The following is a 20086-nucleotide window of genomic DNA, read 5'->3' on the forward strand; positions in this document are numbered from 1 at the left end:
GGCAGCCCCGCCGCCCTGCGGCCCCTCAGGTGAGCGCGCGGCGGCGGCGGGGCCTTCCCGCGCGCGGCGGCCGCGCCCGGAGCCGCCCGCCTTTGTTGTGGCTGCCGGTTCCCCCCCGGGCCGGGCCGCTGTGCGGCCTGAGGGCTGCGGCTGAGTCGGGGTCGCCGCCTCTCCGGTGCGCGCCGCTCCGTGTGGGCTTGTTTTTCGCCTTGGCCTGGCGTGGTTTTGTGTCACCGCTTTGGCATCCGTTGCGCGGGGCGCTCGGTAGCGGCGGCCGCGGGGCTGGCCGGGCCCGCGGCGCCACCGGCTCGGCGTTACCCCTGCGGCTCTGATCCCAGCAGGGTCCTCTTCACGAATAAATACACCAATGACCTAAAGAGCGACCGTGGTGGGGTAGCCTAGCGAAGGATTGGTGTGCGGAAGGACGGTGTGCTAGAGGACGTTTGTCTCCCATCTGCCAGGGCGCAAGGTGGTTTGAAGTGCAGGTTCAGCCCAGCAAGTTTGGCCAAGCTCTTCTGTTAAGCACTTAATACTTTTAATGCTGCTAATTGAAGTAGTAGATCGGGTAGGTTCTCCCTGTAAAATGGTTGTCGGCAGCCTCTAAGTATTGTGGGAGATGAATGTAAAAGAAACTTGGCCAACATTTTTTTTTTGTTTGTTTGTTTGGTTTTTTTTTGTCTTCATTTTGACTTAAAACAACTGAACTGAGAGGACCTTAGCAATAGCTGCTTGATAACAATTTTTCCTGTGGGATCTGTCTTGGCAAAGCACCTCGGCCTACCCAGATCTGGTTCCAAATCCACTCTGAGATAGACTAAAAAAAAATGAAGTATTTTATGCAAAACAGTCATTTCTTTAAGTATGTGTAACTTCTTCACCGTAGTGCTTTTTCTGCAGAATCATTTACCAAGGTAATGAGAATATAGGCACTCATTGCAAGTGTCATGGAAGTTGGCTACCCACAACTTTTGATTAGGTGTTACTTTTCCCTTGGAACGTATTTCCGGTCTCTGGAATTATGCCCCTTTAGATTTGAGATATTGTTCTTCTTGCGGGTATTTTTGGCTTGTAAGAGGTTGAAATTCCTTGCCCAAGTTTGTCAATGCGTTGTATGCTATTTGCAGGTGTTTTATACAGATAAATCACTTCAGAATTTCAGGATTTGCTGATATTCCAGGATAGGAAGCTTTATTTCATTTTTTTTTGATATATGAATACATATGTATTTTTTTCCCTATCATTTTTTAAGGTAACAGAGAGGAAAGACTTCCCAAATCACTTCCGGTTCATAAACACTCTTCATATAATTGTAACTTTACATACCTAACAGTGTGTATTTTTTAAAACAAACTGTTTTCTACATTTATATTTACCATGATACCAAGTGTGGGAGGATTCTTTTTTTATCTTGTTCTTATTCACATTCTGGTGCTAAGAAGAGAACATAAATCAACGTCTCTCTGTAATGGAAAACCTGGGAACAGAGAGCCTGTGTTTCCAGGAGCTTGCAGCCGCAATGAAGGAGACGCAGCTAAACCTGATGTGCCTTTTCTCTGCTCAATGGGAAGAAAGTTTTCCTGGATTTTGGCTTATTAGGAGGAAAGTGAATAGGAGAAGGATTGGTAGGAGGGTGTGTCTGACAGAAGGGAGGATGGCAGGTCTGGAGAAAGGCTGCTGAGAAAAGGGGAAAAAGGCTGTGACAAAAAATGGAATCGGTAGAAGGCACTGGAAATTTTCAGCTTTTATTTTCATTTGTGTTTCTTTATAAATATCTCAAGCTAATGCTATGCTTCAGTTATTCTTGAGTATTAGTGCTGAGCTGATCAGATCATGACGTTATGTGCCATATGTGCTGGCAGAAAGCAATGTGATAGGATGGGCCAGAGATGCAGCTTGAGCTCTAATCTTCTGTTTTATGCTGTTCTTTATTTTTTTTATATATCACCAAATGTCAGAAACTGATATATTTCATAGGATGTGATGTGTAAATTTATGTATATTTATGATTTCATTATACTGTTAGTGCTGCTTACTATTTTGACAGGATAATGCTAATGAGAGAAATCTGAGCTTATCATTCTGGAAAGTCTTCTATTAAATGAAAAGCTTATTTAGTAGGCTTACTGCTTGCTTAGAACCCTTGTCCAAGGGGAATACTGCTCTGACAGCAATGAGCACTGAATATTTTCATAATGTTTTTAACTTAAGAGCTATCAGTATATTTAAAACCTCTAAAGCTATAATGGGACATATAAGCTAACCACTTCCAGCAGCTGCTAAATTTTTTCCTTAAGATAGTTACTCTTAAGTGTATTCTTAAGCAAAGTACTGAATAGCATGCTCATTATTTTAATCAATACAATGTATAAATATTTAATTCTAACATAATCTTGGAGCTATGTAGAATGATATGGGGATTTCATGAAGCACAACTAGGTCCATGATGTTCTAAATAAAACCAAAATAAACTGGGCTTTTTCTACCCAAATGTTCTGGAAGAAACTTATTTGGAAAAAGTTGGCATGCCACTAAATGAGGAAGAGGAAAATTTTGAGGTTTTAGATGACATAATACAGAAAAACCTATTCATGTCTTTTATTGTTTGTCCATTGAAGTTCAGTAGCATAGATTATAATGAACATATATTTCTTTTCCCTTTGTATCTGCTAAATATTTAATCTGCTTATTAATCATTTATGAATGTCCTTTTTTTTTTTTTTTGATCATTCAGTCAGTTCTTGCATCTTTTCTTTGATTTCTTATTACCGTTTTCTTTGCTTCTTCTCAAGGAAGACATCATAGAATCATTATGGTTGGAAAAGACCTTGAAGATTATGGATTCCCATCTTCTAAATTGGAAATATCTAGAGGTTGCATCGTCTCTTCAGAGTTTGTTTATAGAGCTGCATTCCCTTCAGCTCAGTGTCTTTCATCTTAGTTGCTAGCTCTTCATGCAAGTAAACGAGAAATTAAGATAATTAAGAAGTATTTTCTTTTTGCTTTTTTAATTAAAAGGAGGAGACACTAGAGTATATAGAACTTCTTACAATGGATGTTTTGCTCTGTATGGTCCTCTCCTTTTGAACACTTTCTCTGATCAATGTTTTAATGTGCTGTCTCTTGGTTCTGGGGAGATTGCTTCCTTCTGAGGTTCGTCATTCATTTTGTCTTTTTTTTTTTTTTTTTTTNTTTTTTTTTTTTTTTTTTTTTTTTTTTTTGCTCATTTGTGCTACTGTCAAGGCTGTGGCCTGACCCTGCCTGAGCTGTGTGTTCCCACTTGGCCTTTCTGCTGACTTGAGAGATCTTTAAAACATTGAGATATTTGTGGTAGAAAAATTAGCCCGATGAAAAAGTTTCCCTAGCTAGTGCGAAGGAAAGCACAGAAACCTGAATCCTGAGGAAGCTGAATGGATGTGACACCAGCAGCCAGTGGCTAAAGTGACTTAGGCTGTCCTGGAATTTCAGCCATAAAACATGCCAACAGAAATAGGTCTTAATTGTGGCTTAATAATCAATAACTCAAAATATATTTCTAACTTTGACTTTTGTAATACTACAATATTCTGTTCTATAAAAACAATATTTAATTATTAATACTTTTTAACCAAGCATAAAGTAAGGTACTGGCTGTAACTAATTTTTCCCCCCTGTTTCTTTCTAGGCTGCCATCATGACGGCTGAAGAAACAGTGAATGTTAAAGAAGCTGAAATAATTAAATTAATACTAGATTTTCTGAACTCAAGGAAACTTCACATCAGTATGCTGGCACTTGAGAAAGAAAGTGGGGTCATCAATGGCCTCTTCTCAGATGACATGCTTTTTCTTAGGTAAGACTTCTTTATCCAGTGCTTAATACCATGAACCCATGCAGCTGGATTATGTTCTCATGGGCAGTCAAGTCTCACTAAAACAGGGTTTAGATATAAAAAAGTCTTATATTCTCACCCTCTTCTGCTTCTTCCTGTCCCTAGTTGCATGGTCCAGCCCTATTCCTTGTTTCAGTTCAAAATGTAATGAAGGTAACTGTGCATCAAGAGAAGTTTGGAGTTAAACATTTTTTGTTTGTGTGCTTTTTGGCAAATGTCTACAAATTGAAGTGGGGGGGTCGTAAAGTGCTATTATCGACACAAAGTAAGTCAAGAAGAAAACATGTGAGCAGGAATAGGAGGGGAGAGCAAAATCTTGTCTGTACACCTCGTGTCATGAAATGGAGTGTGTAGATAAGTGACTTCTCAAATGGTCAAAAAAAATAGTTTAAAATACAGGGATTTAGGATGTGTGGTGTCCAAAGCTTTTCCACAAAATAGTCTCTGCATTTCGAAAATCATACCTAGTTGATATTGATAAAATAGTTCCAGTAGTTCCATGAGTTCAACGATACCTGTTAAATTTCTACAAGTACCTCATAGAACACTTCATACATTCAAGTTTGTTTGCATTCTTTAAGTTGTCTTTACTGAATCAATATATTTCATTCTTGCTCTTGTAAGTAAGACTTGGTTTGTTTAAGAAAAAATAAATAAAGCAGGAAACCCGAGATATTTTTGTTCTTTTTGATGTCCTTAAAACTTTAGTTTTTCAAAGCAGATCAATCTGTAATATATTTTAAATGACTGCCTTTCTGTGCTTGTTTAAGATAGAAACAAAATGTTTCTGTCCTGGGAAACTTAAGAGTGACTTTTTTTCTTTTAACAGACAACTGATTCTTGATGGTCAGTGGGATGAGGTTCTCCAGTTTATTCAGCCTCTTGAATGTATGGAAAAATTCGACAAGAAAAGGTAAAATAGAATGTATGTCAAAGTATTCAAAGTATTGGATATGCAAGCAGTTCATTTATAAGCAGAACTTGTAAAAGTTTAAATTTGTTTTCTATCTTCTTGACACCATTTGGAATTTTTAATATGTATGCTTTTTACATTTTATCTGTGAAAAATTTATACAATGAATCTGTAATCAATTTTCATTTACCATGCATTTAGGAATATGATGTATGTTTTATTGCTTATGAAAACAGAAGTATGACCAAGTAGCTAGTTATTTAAGAACAGAGTATGCTTGCTTTGTATTTTCTCTTATGAGACTTCTGATATAGTTAGTAGTATTTCTGAAAGCAACAATTGAAAAAATCTTTTCTGTTAAGAACACTGCTGTTGCTACTAGTTTGTTAAATTTTGATATTAGGGCTCCTTGTTACTGCAGTTTGTATATCTAACTCAAAACCTAACTGGAAAGTATGCGCTTTTCTGTCCAAGAATATGTGGCTACTGATATGCAGTCTTATATTTTTCACTTCATACTTGCAGATTTCGTTATATTATAATGAAGCAGAAGTTCTTGGAAGCCTTATGCGTAAACAATGCGATGTCAGCAGCAGATGAGCCTCAGCATGTAAGATTTTCTTTGTTTGGGGAATTTCTGGCTGGCCAGAAGCCTCTAAGATACTCTATTGAAAGGCATAATGGAATCTCTCAAGCATTTTGGCTATTACCAGGAAGTTTAGAAAGAATAATTGCTCTGCTTTGGAAATAAATGTCATTTGCAGGTCTCATGTAAAATTGCACATGCAAAATTGTTTAAAACCTAGCAACATAGGCCAGTGGCCATAGGGCATTTTTATGAGCCTGAAATTTGATCCAGCCCGTAATGTTAAAGGAAAGGATCTTTTTTTTTCAGAAGGGTACTGAAGTAAACCTCAGAATTGCACCTGTCATGATCAGGTGCAAATAGAGTTTTCCATGTGAGCTACCATTGAACTTCACATTTCTATCTCTTCAGTTGATAAAGAATGCTGTTTTTTTGTGTCTTTGGAGGGAACGGATATGGTCATAAAGAACTTAGTTAAACGTGCAAACAGCAGGAGCTGTATACTTGGTTTTTGCTGTGGAAAAAGAGTGAATTGTTAACTTGGTCTGCAGCATGAAAAGGCTTACAGATTGTGAGCTGTTTTCTATTTGTGCCCGTAATATGGGAATCCTAAAGTGCTAGTACAAAAGCTTTATGAAAGATGAAACAAACCCCCCGATGTTCTTCAGACAATTTTTTGGTAGTTTGTAAAACCAAATTATAATTTTCTATCCCATTATCCGTGTGTTATATTCTAGGGTTTTCACTTAACAGTATAGAGAAAGCTAATAGTAACCCTTCATTTAAGGTTGTAAGATGAAAGTAGGCTTGTGATCTGATGAGTTCAGCTGTGTGCCAGTCTAGATTGTAGCACAGAAGAATCAGCTGTATATTCTTTTTTTTGTGCTGAACATTGCCAAATATGTTGGCATATTGATCTGATAATGGAAGACAAGCTACTGCATTGTACATATGCTAGGAAATATGGTTGGAATTTTTTTCTTCTTAAGTCTTTAACTGAAAAATATAAATCACATGTTTTTAAAATTGTTCTAGCCTTTTACCTTTCAATAAACTTTCCATTAAAGCCTCTGTTGATTTGGAGGTCTACTCTTGTGAGATGAATTTTAAGAAGTGCTTGAGGAATAGGAAACTTAAATATAAAAGACAGCTCCAAGTTGCTTATGACGAGAAAGTAGAGAAATACGGAGGTCGTCTTAGACAAAAAGTCAAAGTCATCCAGGAATTTGGCTCCGAAACTGCTGACACAAACATTATTCCTGACTCTATAGTGTGTGCTGTTCTATTAAAACACAAACAATAATGCTAATAAGGGAAAAAGTGTGGGGAAATGTTGCTGCTGCTTTTTCTTCAACTAACCTTTACCGTAGGAAAATGCGTGTTCTAAATTAGTCTTAACACTAATATTTCTGCAGCTGGAATTTACAATGCGAGAGGCTGTGCAGTGCCTACACGCACTGGAAGAGTATTGTCCCTCGAAGGAAGACTACAGCAAACTGTGCCTGCTGCTCACGCTGCCCCGCTTGACCAACCACGCGGAGTTCAAGGACTGGAACCCCAGCACCGCCCGCGTTCACTGCTTTGAGGAAGCCTGTGTCATGGTGGCCGAGTTTATCCCTGCCGATAGGAAGCTCAGCGAGGCTGGCTTTAAAGCCAGCAGCAATCGCTTGTTTCAGCTTGTCATGAAGGGGCTGCTCTATGAATGTTGTGTGGAGTTCTGTCAGAGCAAAGCAACAGGAGAAGAAATCACAGAAAGTGAAGTGTTGCTGGGCATTGATCTCCTGTGTGGCAATGGGTGTGATGACCTGGACCTTAGCTTATTATCGTGGTTGCAGAATCTGCCAGCTACTGTTTTTTCTTGTGCTTTTGAACAAAAGATGCTTAATATTCATGTTGACAAACTCCTCAAGCCCGCGAAAGCTGCGTATGCTGATCTTTTGACACCTCTTATCAGCAAACTTTCTCCTTATCCATCTTCCCCGATGAGACGGCCTCAGTCAGCAGATGCCTACATGACCCGCTCCTTAAATCCTGCCTTAGATGGGCTGTCCTGTGGATTAACAAATCATGATAAGCGAATCACGGACCTTGGGACCAAAACTTCTCCAATGTCGCACTCCTTTGCCAATTTTCATTACCCAGGAGTACAGAATCTTAGCCGAAGTCTCATGCTTGAGAATACTGAATGTCACAGTATTTTTGAAGAGTCACCTGAGCGGTAAGTAGCTGGTTTGTTTTTGCATTGTCTTGTCTTAGGTTTTATATTCATGGGTTCTTAGGTGTGCTGTTACTTTGTTGATAAAAACAGAATTTGGCTGTTGAACCTCTGTTGTAGTTAATACTCATTAGACAAGAATGTTCCTTCCCTATGCTTTTAGGATGAAAATTCTTCAGAGTCGGTCCTCAACCTTAAGGATTGCCTCTGGGCTTTCTCACAGAAATTACAGAAATTTGAAATCCTGAGATAAAAATATGCTCTGAAGTATAATTACTGAATTCTTTCATTTCTAATAATTGAGTCCATGAAATAGATTTCCTCCTTTCTTGTTTCATTCTGCCCTCAGTGCTTGAAAAGATCATTTGCATTTTTTTTTGTGTGTGTGTGTTTTTTTAATAAATATAAGTATTAGTTCAGCTTAAACACTGTTTACCAAACAATATCTGTACAAGCCTGATATTTTTATTTTATATATAGGAATTCTAGTTAGTTGAGTTGTGATAATGCTGAATGCTGTGGCTTTGCTTAATACAAGGTGTGCTACAAAACTGGCTTTTTTCCTTCCTTAAGAACTAAAGCCCTTATTCAAACTTGTTCTTTTTAACTTTAAACCTTCTGAGAGAAAGGTTCAGATGACAGGGAGAAAAGAGGTACATGATCATATTTTCGGTTGCCATTTGTTAGTTAGTGGCTCTGCCCCTGTGTAACTGATTTATCCGTGTCTCTTCAGAAAAAAAAAAGTCAGCTTTTTTTGGCTCTTGCCAAAAAAAAGTGGCTCTGGCCACTCTTGCCAGGTGGGCCGCTAGTACTGTGCTTGCATGTGCTGGCTGGCAGATGGGACATCTTTTGAGCTGTGGGGCTTTATTCCGGACAAAACTGGTGACGCTGTTACTTTTACCCTATGACCATGTTCCTTGTGTGTTGAGATTAAGAGCAGTTGTAGATAAACTCAACAAAAAGGGAAACAAACACCACCATATAGATGTCAGTTCATCTATAATAATGGACATTTGTCACTGCTCTGTGTCTTGATTAAAGCATATCTTCAAAGGAGCTATGTTGTTTATGTCTTATTGACTCCTTTTAAATCTTTTTATTTCTTCCACCCCCTTCACAACTGGAGCTAATATTTGTAATAGGTTAGGTTTTACAGAATTACTCCTTGAGTCACATATTTTGTTTTGTTTTTAAAGTACCTCTTGAAAGTATTAATTGTTTATGTGATCATCTGTATATGTAACCCTTAACTTTTCAGCACAGGTACCCAATGTTAAAACTGATTCTTGGAATAAAATATTGTATCTCCTTTCTCAGTTCTAGTATACTGGAAAAAAAAATCTGCAAAACTAAATAGCGTTGTCTTGCGGGCTTATTAAAGAAATTATAAATTGTTGCACTATTTTGCAAACTCTTTGGGCAGTGGCAAGTAATCTTAAGTGTGGCTGATAAATCTTCTTATATTTCTAGATAATTATAAACTTATATGAAAGTTTAAATCAGGTTAAAGGGCTAGACAGTGTTCAAGAAGGCATTACACTTTCAGAAAAAAATCCAACTTCAAGTTGTGCATCCGAAGTCAGTGGTAGTAGTTGCAAGGATAGAAGCTGGAAAGCGGAGCTGTGGGCAAATCTGGGGAGTGGTTCCTATTGCACTTGACAGATATGGTATTCCTGTTAAATTTTATTCAGCAAGTAGTTATTTCAGTCAGTAGTTGTGTATCCTAATTTAGAGAGATACCAAAAAGTTCAAAATAACCTCTTAAAGAGCTTTGCTCCAAGTCACTAAGTAAAGAGGACTTTGTAAGCTGACAAAACTATAGATAGGAGTCCAAGGTTTTCGATGTGTTCTGCACGTTTACTGCCTGTGAAAGCAATTTTGGAAAAGATTCATGTGGAAATACTTCTTTCACAATTCATTATACAAGAATAGCAAACAGATTTGAATTTTATTCTATGTAGTATTTTATGCACATAACTTTCTCAAATATAGGACTGCTTGAATAATTTCTTTGTATGAAGATATATATTTCAAGAATAAACGTATAAAACAGGAATTTAGATATCTAACAATAAGACTTTCTGGAAAGCATGAGGACAAAGCATGCCAACTGTTTTCAAATGTTATCCATTACAAGTATTTTCTTAAGACTGTTTAACTTTGTTACGTAAGTGCTGTGCACACTTCTGTAACCAAAATTTTCTCAAGAATGTTATCTTTCTCTATATATCAGGCATCTTAATTTTTTTCTGGTGCAAACTTGTTTTGTTTTCCATGTTACTGCAAGCAGTGATACTCCTGTGGAGCCACAGAATCCCATCAGCAGTGAGACTTTGTGCCAGAGCTCAGTTCCAGAAAATGAACCAGTTAATGGAGCACAGACTCAAGCATCAGCCAAACAAGAGAAAAATGAGGTAGTGGTTATTTAGTTAAAAATAATGAGGCCTTTTGAGCTGCTCTGTTCCAAATGCATTTCATAACTAGTGTCTTTTGTGTTGAGAATTCCGTGCACAACAATGGGATACTTTGAATCTCTCTCTTTTTCTCTAATGAAAATATCTTATGTTTTTTGTAAGAAGCTACTCTTTTTATTAGGTGAATTTCTGCTGTCATTTGACTTTACAACACAGCTGGTGAGTGTATCTTCTCACATCAGCAATGTAAATGAGCTATTGTATACGCTAATAAAATGATCTGCAGTTCTCAAAGCTAGCAATGTTAGATTAAACATTGCTTAAGACTATTGAAGCGTTTAATGTTTTAATGAGGAATTCAGCATCTAGCCAGCTGCTTTGGTGTTAACAGAAAGTTTCAAAGCCCTTCTGACATAATTCTTGTCTAGAAAACTGAGAAATGAAAATAAAGTAATTCCCTAGTTAAATATATCTTTCTTGTTCAGAATACAATAGCGAAAACAGTTCTCAGATTCTTATTTGAAAGAAGAGTCCAATTGTATTGTGTGTGTTTCCTCCCTCTCTGTGCTGGTAGACTTTTGGAAAGTGATATTAAAGCTTGAAAACGTAATGCCTTGGCCAGTCTGGCATGAATGAGTCAGAGTTTCTAAAGGCAACGGATGATCACAGAGGAGGTTTGTGGCCCTTGTGCCGTGCCGTTCCCCTGAACAGCAGTATATAGGGCAAGTGAAATAACAGTTCAGTAGGAAGTAATGAAAACAGATACTTACTCGGTTCCCTTTCCGCATCTTTAAATGTCTGCTGCTTAATTTGGTAATGCTGAATTACGTTGTTATCTGGGTATTTGTGCTAAATATTTCGGTGGTGAAATAGCATATGTGGTTTGTTTGGTTTGCAAACTCCAGCTCGTGATTTGTTTTTTTTTCTTAAGTAAACTTTGTCTTGGCTTATGACTTCGATTTAGTGCTGAAAACCAGTCCAGTCTTGACAGAGCTCTTCTCTTGCAGACCCTAGATACTCACATGGGGCAATGGGGCATTTTGGAGGATTAATATAAGGGGAGTCAAGGACTTTGCTGAGGCACTCTGTTACTGCAGTGCTGTGTACGTGGATTGGGAGTAAGGAAGAGAGGACCAAGCTTGAGCTGTTCCTGGGACAGAACAGGCTTCAAAAGGTTGAAAACTGGAGGCAAAATTTATGGGGTGAATGAAGAAGACAATGTGCCATGGCTGCTTACACAAGTAGGAAAGAATATACTCCCCATTCCAGCTTCATTCTGTTTCACTTTCACATCTTGATGGTGTAGCTGTATGGTTGTGTTACATTGTATAACTATTTCCACACTTTCCCTGGGGAGATGAGTTTAGAAGCCAGAATTGTTACAGAATAGAGTACTGGGATTGGAGCATTGGGAACAGAGTCTGTATTTAGCTGTTGGGATCTATAAAAGAGTGTACCCAATTATGCTTAATGGTCAGTGATCTCAGTAGAGCATTGCCATTACCAAGACTAAAGGATCTGAGCACTGGAACCAATTGCAAGAAACAATGTCCCTGATAGGAAGAGGGATAGGCTGGAATATAGCAGTTGTTGATAGGAGCATAACCTGATGATTGTGGAATAGGTTACGTCCTTGAAAGATTCAGAACGTGTCCTGGACTTCCAAAGATAATTTCAAAGGTTTTACAATGCAAAATTCTACTTGAGAAACCAAAGGAATAGCCTCTTACAAATGCAACTGCATTATTAATGTTTTAAAAAATTTTAGTGTCAAGGAATCCTAAATCATAGGTGAATCAAATCATTTAAGTGTTTTTATTTAGAAGATTGCCAAGTGCCAAGGCTAACAGTTAGGAAGAAAGATCCTGCCTGTGAAATGTGTGGCCTAATACAGAGAGGACGCTTTTCTTATCATTACGTTCCAATCTCCTATTTTCTTTTCTTCTGATGTTCTGTAATACTCCAGAAGATTTCTTGGCAAAAAGAGCCTCCTCTTCAATTAGGCACAAAGGCCAGAGTGCTTTAGCAATGAATAACAATCTGGGATTGATTTCCTTTTCTTAAAATGTAAATTGTAACTGATTTTAAGAAAAAATAAAAGCATTCTTCGTCAATGAAGAGTGCTGGGCTTCTGATTCTCGTATTAAAATAGCGAACCACAGGATGAGTATTTAGGTTAAACACTCTCTAACCTAGATAATTTTCATCTCTCTTAAGCTTCGTGATTCAACAGAGCAGTTTCAGGAATATTATAGACAAAGACTACGTTACCAGCAGCACTTAGAACAGAAAGAGCAACAGCGACAGTTATACCAGCAAATGTTGTTGGAAGGAGGTGTAAACCAAGAAGATGGAGCTGACCAGCAGCAGAACCTTACTGAACAGTTTCTTAACAGGTTGGGGGGTTTTGTTGCTTCTCCTTCCACCCAGTCCCATCCTTCTTCAGGTTCTCCTGTTAATTGTTGGTCTTCTGTTGTCCTTAGGTCTATTCAGAAGCTAGGAGAATTAAATATAGGTATGGACACTCTTGGAAGCGACGTGCAGGCGCTTAGCCAGCAATGTAACGGGAGCAAAGGGAATGTCCCCACCAACCCAGCAAGTAACTTTACATCCCTGCCCTCGGATGCTGCGCAGAGGGTAACAGCCGACGGGCAAAATGTGAACACGAGCACCCCCCGAAAGCGCGGGTCAGCTAACCAGATACCCTTTCCTGAAGAGTCACCCGTGCAAGGGAACCAAATGTAAGTTGTTGGAACCTGTTTACGACTGGAAGGCCAGCACTGTGGGGGTAGCTGTTTGGAGTTATTTGTAGTTACCAAATAAATTTGTCGTTGTGATTATTACCTGGGCGACAATGATTATGAGCTATTTTTACATCAATTAAAAACGCTTTTTTGATAGTACTAGTAAGAGAGCAGCTAAATAAGCATGCAACTTTAACCATAATTATTTTTATTTCAATCCTCTTATTTCAACTTGCTCAGTTTTTATATTGTGTTCTCCTAAATTCCTAAAAGCCTCTTATATCTCATTAAATAAATGAGGTGAGGGGTAGGACGGAGTCGGTAACTAAATTTCTATATATTTTATCTAAAGCTATTGCCAACCTGAAAGAAAGAACCATATTTTTTCTATAACAAAAGTGTATTTGTGTGTATATAGATATAGTATATGGATATACATATACCATATGTATACATATAGTATATATACATATATGTGTATATATGTGGGTATATATATATGCACACACATTTATCTATATATAAATTATTCTGTTTATTTAATTTGTTAAAATATTTTTCTGGTAAAGAATGAAACATCTGTAACACTTGTCCATGTAAATTAGTATAACTTAAATTGTAAGTTTAGTCCAAAAATACTCTCATAAGCATATCTACCTTATCTTTTTCTATCTTGTTTTGAATTTAAACTTTCCACCAAATCAAAACAGTGTACCGGATCATTCTGTCACTCAGCCACAGCTGGACGATCCTTCAGCGAATCTATCTAGGACAAGAGGCGATGAGGTGAGATTTCTCCATGTCGCTCGCAGTATGTGTTCTCAGCAGGTTCAAACATGTGCCATCCTTTCAGCGTTAATGGACATTCCAGAGAATTTTGGGTGCTTTGGCATTAGAATCATAGGAAGGGGCCTCTGTGTGCTCAGGCCAAAATCCCTGCTGATGAGCAGGAGAAGAATCAGCTGCAGCAAGTACCTCAGGGCAGTGTCAAATTGGGTTTTGAGTCTCTCTTTCATCTTATTGGGGCCCTTGGCTAGGGCTTCTTCTAGTGTATCCATGTCTCTGTTGCACTGGCAAGCCTGGCATTGACCACAATACCCTAGAGGTCCAACTTCAGGGAAAAAAAATACACTCAAATTGTCTAAGCATTTTTTATATCTCTCATGTTCACCTTAGATAAAGCTTTTTTGATTACAGTTTTTATTCCTTTGACTATGTTTTTGCCATTTCTGTCTTCTGAATCTGCCCCTCAGTGCTATTAGACTGTTTAATCGTTAATTTAATCAAGTAGAATTTTCTTTTTTTAAGTTAAATTAATCAGTAAATACTTGTGCAGCTAATAGTACTTTGGTTTGTGAATGATCTGGGATCTACAGAATGGTATAAGCCATTTATCAATAACCAAATCTTATTTATTTGCTACTGCTCTGCTTTGATGCAGATAACTGGCCAGTTTTATACTGGAAAAGATGATTCAAGTGTTGTGCTTTTTTTTTGCAGGATGACAAATCAAAAAAGCAGTTCATTTGCATTAATACTCTAGAAGACACGCAAGCTGTCAGAGCTGTAGCCTTTCATCCCAGCGGGAGTTTGTATGCCGTTGGCTCCAATTCCAAAACTCTGAGAGTATGTGCCTACCCAGAACTCATTGACCCAAGGTAAGAAAGCTCGAATGGTCACTTGTTTTCCTGTGTTTCACACTTTGATTTCTGGTGTCACACATGCACAGCACAATGCTTTCTTTAGAAACATCAATTATCCAAAAAATAAAATAAAATGGAGCTGCTGAAGACTGTCTGCTTTGTTTGTGCTCTCTTCCTCTACTGCCCAGGTGCCTTGCCTTTCTTTGTATCCCACTTTTCCTTCTGTCAAAGCTTACTTCTCTATTACTTTTGTCAAAAATAGATTAAAAAAATTTTAAAAAGCCATCAGATGGCTTTTTTTGTATATAGTGTGCTTTTGCATTTCCTGTTGCAAAACTGAGGGAAGAAAGCCTGTGTGAGTCGCTAGACGAGCACAAATTGTGCTCTGAGCTGCAGTTTCTGGCAGAAGGACAGACTTGATAGTAGAGAGAGTTTGAGCTGCTACAGTAAGAATCTGCCAGCTGCTATTGCTGATGCTGTAAATACTATTTCCCTGATGCTTTCATCTCTTCAGAAGAAAAAGGGCTATGGCTTATTATGCATCTAATGGTTTTGTTTCACCTATTTTTTTTTTCTAGGAGAGGGAGAAGAATTCCTTTCTCCCCTCCCCACTTCACACACATACAGCTTGGAAGAAAATATTGCCTTGTCAATAATCATCTCCTAGTTTCTGCTCCAGTTATCTTATTTCCTTTGGGTTACTGCGGAACGCAGCATCTAGAACTTTAGAAATTCAGAAGGACTTAGAAGTGTGCCAGTTAACCAGTACTGGCATCCTTGCTTCTTCCACTTAAGAAATGGGATGGACAATCCTCATTTCTCTACAATCGCATCTCTTCTCAGTGCAGAGTATTACTTCATGTAACAGAAAAGAATATACTTTCATTTTAAACTACATAATTTTCCTTAGAAATAAAAAGGAAAGTCCTATAATTTTTCCCTTGTTTTCTTTTTGCAGTGCTTATAATACTCCTAAACAACCAGTAGTTCGTTTCAAAAGGAACAAGCATCATAAAGGATCAATTTACTGTGTGGCCTGGAGTCCCTGTGGACAGTTGTTGGCTACTGGTTCTAATGATAAATATGTGAAAGTACTGCCTTTTAATGCAGAAACTTGTAATGCAACAGGTAGTGTGTGTATATCTTTAGTTTAAAGAATGCTTTTGAAAATATTTATGTAATTAGCTGAGAACATTCAAAATATGTTGACTTTCTTTTGGTAGATTTCCTATAGAAGAGGAAACAACTGCATGTTTTACCTGATTCTCAGTTGTCAGCAGCAGTTTATTTTCACTTCCGTTTCCCATTTTTCAGACCATCATCTTCTCTTCCATCTTAGAAATCTAAGGCTCCTTATCCCAGAAATGCTACTTTCTAGTCCTAGCCCTTGTAAACGATACCTCAGTATGGCTCCTAGCTTTTCTGGTTTGGACTTGGTCTGTCTCACCCTGTGCATTTCAGTGTTCTCAATGTCCCTTGCCTCATGGCAGAGAAAGGCTTTCAGTTCTGATGATTTACCATCAATTCTATATCTCAGCTGGAACTGGCTGCAGAGATGGTCTGTATATATTTGCACAGCATTAGGAATTATAGGAAGCTCAAGCATGCTCAGTGAAAGTAAAATTTGAAAAGATTTTTATTTGCTGTCTAGCAACTGAAATGATGTCTTTTAAGGGCATCATAAGGACATCATAGTCATCACTTTTAAAGCAGTGTATGCCTACCTTTGTCTATGATATTCTGCATTATTACAGTAACAGCTTTAAAGATTGTAGTGCTAATTGTGCTAAACAAGGTATGCCTTTTTAATAACTTTTTAAAATTCTTTTTTATTATTATTTTAGGACCAGATTTGGAATTCAGCATGCATGATGGGACAATCAGAGATCTTGCTTTTATGGAGGGTCCAGAAAGTGGTGGTGCTATTTTAATAAGTGCTGGTGCTGGGGACTGTAATATTTACACAACAGATTGTCAGCGAGGACAAGGTCTGCACGCTCTAAGTGGTCATACTGGTATGTATGTTATTGCTGTCTGCCTCACTTAAGTGCATGTTATGTTTGAACAAGGTTTGTTATGAAAATGTCATATTTGTCTGTCCTGTTGGACTTGTTTTCCTCCCCAAACTGTTACTGAGTTGTTGATATTTTTCATTTTGATATATGGGCCATTAATTCAATGGAGAGATTCCATGCTTCATTCCAGAGAAAATATGAAGCAGAGTATTCTCTTATACTGTTGGTGTTTTGAACTGCACAATATACAGTACAGTTCATATGACTCGTCTGCCAAAGTGCACAAATTATCAGAATAATATTTTTTGAATAATGATCTTCAATCAAATACAGAAGTCTCTTTGTTTACAGGTCATATTTTAGCACTTTATACATGGAGTGGTTGGATGATTGCATCCGGATCCCAAGACAAGACTGTAAGATTCTGGGATCTGAGAGTGCCAAGCTGTGTTCGTGTTGTGGGAACAACTTTTCATGGAACAGGTAAGACTGTTGCAATCGTGCTATTGATAGTTCTTGCATAGAAGTATATTCTAAAGATGTCTTAAGTACTATATTGTGAAGAGTTGACTTTAAAAAGAAAAAGAATGGTGATGCCTTCATTTTATCCTTGAAAAACTATTTGCTTTAAAAAGATGATGATTTCTTTACCTTGTGCCTGTAAAATAGACAGTTTCAAGTACATAGAAATAAAAGCAGCTACCAAATAGCAGTTTCAAAAGGGAAACTGAAAGGGAATGGGGAGAAGTTGTAGATACTAAAGTCATCAGCATCCTCTGTGGAAGTCTGCAGGGATTCTCAAGAACTACCTGATTATGTTTCTTGAAACAGTGTGTTGTATTTGAAACGTTTTTGACAATAAACTCAAATTATGTAGGAAAAAAACTCCCTTGAATGAATTTGGGTTGTTTTACATTCTTTCTTTCCTGAGATGAAATGGACCTTTTTCTTTGTGCCATGTTTAGAGTGGCTTTGCTACCACTGCAGCACAGGGGCCTCAGCATGGCTTCTTGTGGCTTCAGAGTGCTAGCACACAAAGATTAAGATAACAGTACTTAGGTACCTATACCATAAGCTTAAGGTCAACAACGTATGTTCCTGTGTAATGTGTATTCTTGTTTAAAAGAATGTGGGCTATGCACATAAATTCAACCTTGTGATTTGATTTTTCCTTCTCAAGGAAGTGCCGTAGCCTCGGTAGCCGTCGATCCCAGCGGTCGCCTCCTGGCTACGGGACAAGAGGATTCCAGCTGCATGTTGTACGACATCCGCGGAGGGCGGATGGTGCAGAGCTATCATCCACATTCCAGCGACGTTCGTTCCGTTCGCTTCTCCCCGGGGGCTCACTACTTGCTCACAGGATCCTATGATATGAAAATAAAGGTGACAGACTTGCAAGGTAACGTACCTAAAGATAGGAGGTGGTTGTTCCTTTTGATGGCCTTAATATGGAAGCTGTAAGAGAATTGGCATCAGTGCTTAGTTTTTGTTTAAAAAAAAAAAAAAAAAAAAAAAAAACCTAGTAGAGCTTAAGAGATTTGAAATGTACATAGATGTGATTTTAGTGAGTTAACAATTAACCAGTTGCACTGCTAAGAATGTAAGTTATTGACTAAACTGTTAGGGAAGGAGTCTGATTATAGTCAAAGAACTGTATTTGATGCTCTTGACTGCTAATTCTGCCTTTGCTTTAAGGCAGAATTTACACAATTGACTATATATTTTTTATATATATATACACGTATATGTGTGTGTGTATATATGTGTGTGTATATATATAAAGTGTATATATAAAGTATAAATATATATACTATATATATAAATAGTGTCTACTTAATCTAAAAGCCAGAACATCAAGGCCTTGTGCTATGCAATGCAATCCTGTGAGGATAAGAGTGTGGGTCAGTATATGCTGAATTCTGGAAAAATACAGTTTAAGGCTGAACCAAACTTTCTTTCAACAGTAGTAGAGTTAACCCCTTAAGTTATGATCTCTGAGGTCAGGTACACTTCCTAAAGTGAAATGCATATACAATTTTTCCTAAATGACCAAAAGAGAATTAGGATGTGTATTCACAAAACGTGTAACTATTTTCTGTTCCTCTGCTACAGGGGACCTTACGAAGCAACTTCCTCTTATGGTGGTAGGGGAGCACAAGGACAAAGTTATTCAGTGCAGATGGCACACACAAGACCTTTCCTTCTTGTCGTCTTCTGCGGACAGAACTGTAACTCTCTGGACCTACAACGGTTAGAGTGCAAATACAGGCAACCTATGCAGCTAAAGCACAGAGACATGAGACTACAGACCTGTTTAAAAAAAAAAAAAAAGTAATAAAAGTAACAATTAGGCTTTCAGAGAGCAGCAGTTGACAGGAGAGTGTCTTGCCAAGAGGAGAGGCACTTGTCACAGGTTTTTCTGATTTCTAGGAGGTCTTGGTGTTTTTAGTATATTCTTTTTGCAGTGCTTTCAGTCTTCCATGTGAACTCATGCTGCTGTGACCTATTGTAGTCTTGTTGCCAAAGTCTGAGAAGAACTCTTATGTTGTCGATGTGCACTCCAAGTACCATGAATGACGTGTTTACAGTTTGGTATTAATTGCATTCCTTGGTCTTTGCTTCGATGACAGTTTTATAGAGAAAGTTGAATGACACTTTAATCAAGTCAGTATGTAATTAGTTCCACATACACATACAAGATAACAGTTACTTCTGCTGTTTTTTTCACTTTTATTATACTCGACACTTCTCAAAAGATGCAAGTTTATTATGTCCCTACCATGTCAACTTTTTTTGGTAATAAATTCTGAACTTTAAAAGTGACTAGGCAGTAACCACATCTTAATTATGGTCCATTATATAGTGTGACTTTTTCTTTCTGTCTAAATGGGGGGGAAATGTTGCTCTACTTACATGACATTGTTTTCAACCAGCTAACGTGTTGGAGGGGAGGGGAAAAAGTAAAATACTGGTTTTGCTGTAGAAACATGTTATTTTACTTTTTGAATGCAACGGAATACCTCTGTGTATAATGTACTGTAGAAAAGAGTGGATTGGCAGCAGTTGTCACAGTGAGCTTAGTGGCTATCAGTTCTCAAATAAAAGGGATACCGTTAACACTATATTACAAACCAGCATGGCTTAAAATGCTATGTCTGCATGATAATTTATAATAATTAAGTCATTTAAATTCCCAGTCAAGAAGCTTATTTTAATTTTATTTCTTGCACTGTTTATGTTTAAGAAATTGCAGTTTTATTTCTATAAAACTTTAGATTCTAATGTTTATGTATTGTTATATTTTCATATTGTACAGTTCCTTTTACTTTTTAAACTTAAACCTTAAACACTACGTTATTTATTTATTTGACTTGCGGTTAAGTTTTTGGATTCTCTTGATTTAATAAATTATGTGCACCATAGCAAGCATTTTTAACTATTGTATAAAAGTGGAAAGGTAACTATAGAAGTGTATCTGTGTTAAAATCTCAATAAAGACCTCCAGCACCTGCACCTCTTTTGACCTGTTATTTCAGAATCTTGTTTTATAATTCCTCAGTGCGGGTCTGATGCTTTAAACTGTGTGTGTGTGTGTGTGTGTGTGTGTGTGTGTGTGTGTGTGTGTGTCTATTATATAAATGTCTCACTCATATGCCTAGAAAGGTGAGGTTTTATATCATTGATAGCAA

The 20086-nt window shown here is 37.7% G+C and overlaps 1 protein-coding gene across 2 annotated transcripts; it reads left to right on the forward strand.

The window, feature by feature from the left end:
- The first annotated feature begins 6 nt into the window (after positions 1 to 6).
- WDR47 (WD repeat domain 47) lies at positions 7 to 19651 on the forward strand. Of its 2 annotated transcripts, none has more exons than XM_026043875.1 (15): positions 7 to 29; positions 3662 to 3828; positions 4697 to 4780; positions 5306 to 5390; positions 6782 to 7584; positions 9872 to 9998; positions 12213 to 12391; positions 12479 to 12736; positions 13450 to 13525; positions 14240 to 14397; positions 15341 to 15510; positions 16227 to 16397; positions 16749 to 16880; positions 17578 to 17796; positions 18510 to 19651. In XM_026043875.1, exons 2-15 carry the CDS (start codon positions 3671 to 3673, stop codon positions 18650 to 18652), a joined length of 2763 nt encoding a protein of 920 aa, XP_025899660.1. In that variant the 5' UTR covers positions 7 to 29; positions 3662 to 3670; the 3' UTR covers positions 18653 to 19651. The 2 variants fall into 2 exon arrangements, with proteins under 2 accessions (XP_025899660.1, XP_025899661.1); XM_026043876.1 differs by having other exon boundaries at positions 9872 to 9995.
- Positions 19652 to 20086: the final 435 nt, after the last annotated feature.

This window comes from Nothoprocta perdicaria, unplaced genomic scaffold (genome assembly GCF_003342845.1).
Source record: "Nothoprocta perdicaria isolate Ctin4 unplaced genomic scaffold, notPer1 scaffold_34, whole genome shotgun sequence".
Classification (NCBI taxonomy): Eukaryota; Metazoa; Chordata; class Aves; order Tinamiformes; family Tinamidae; genus Nothoprocta; species Nothoprocta perdicaria.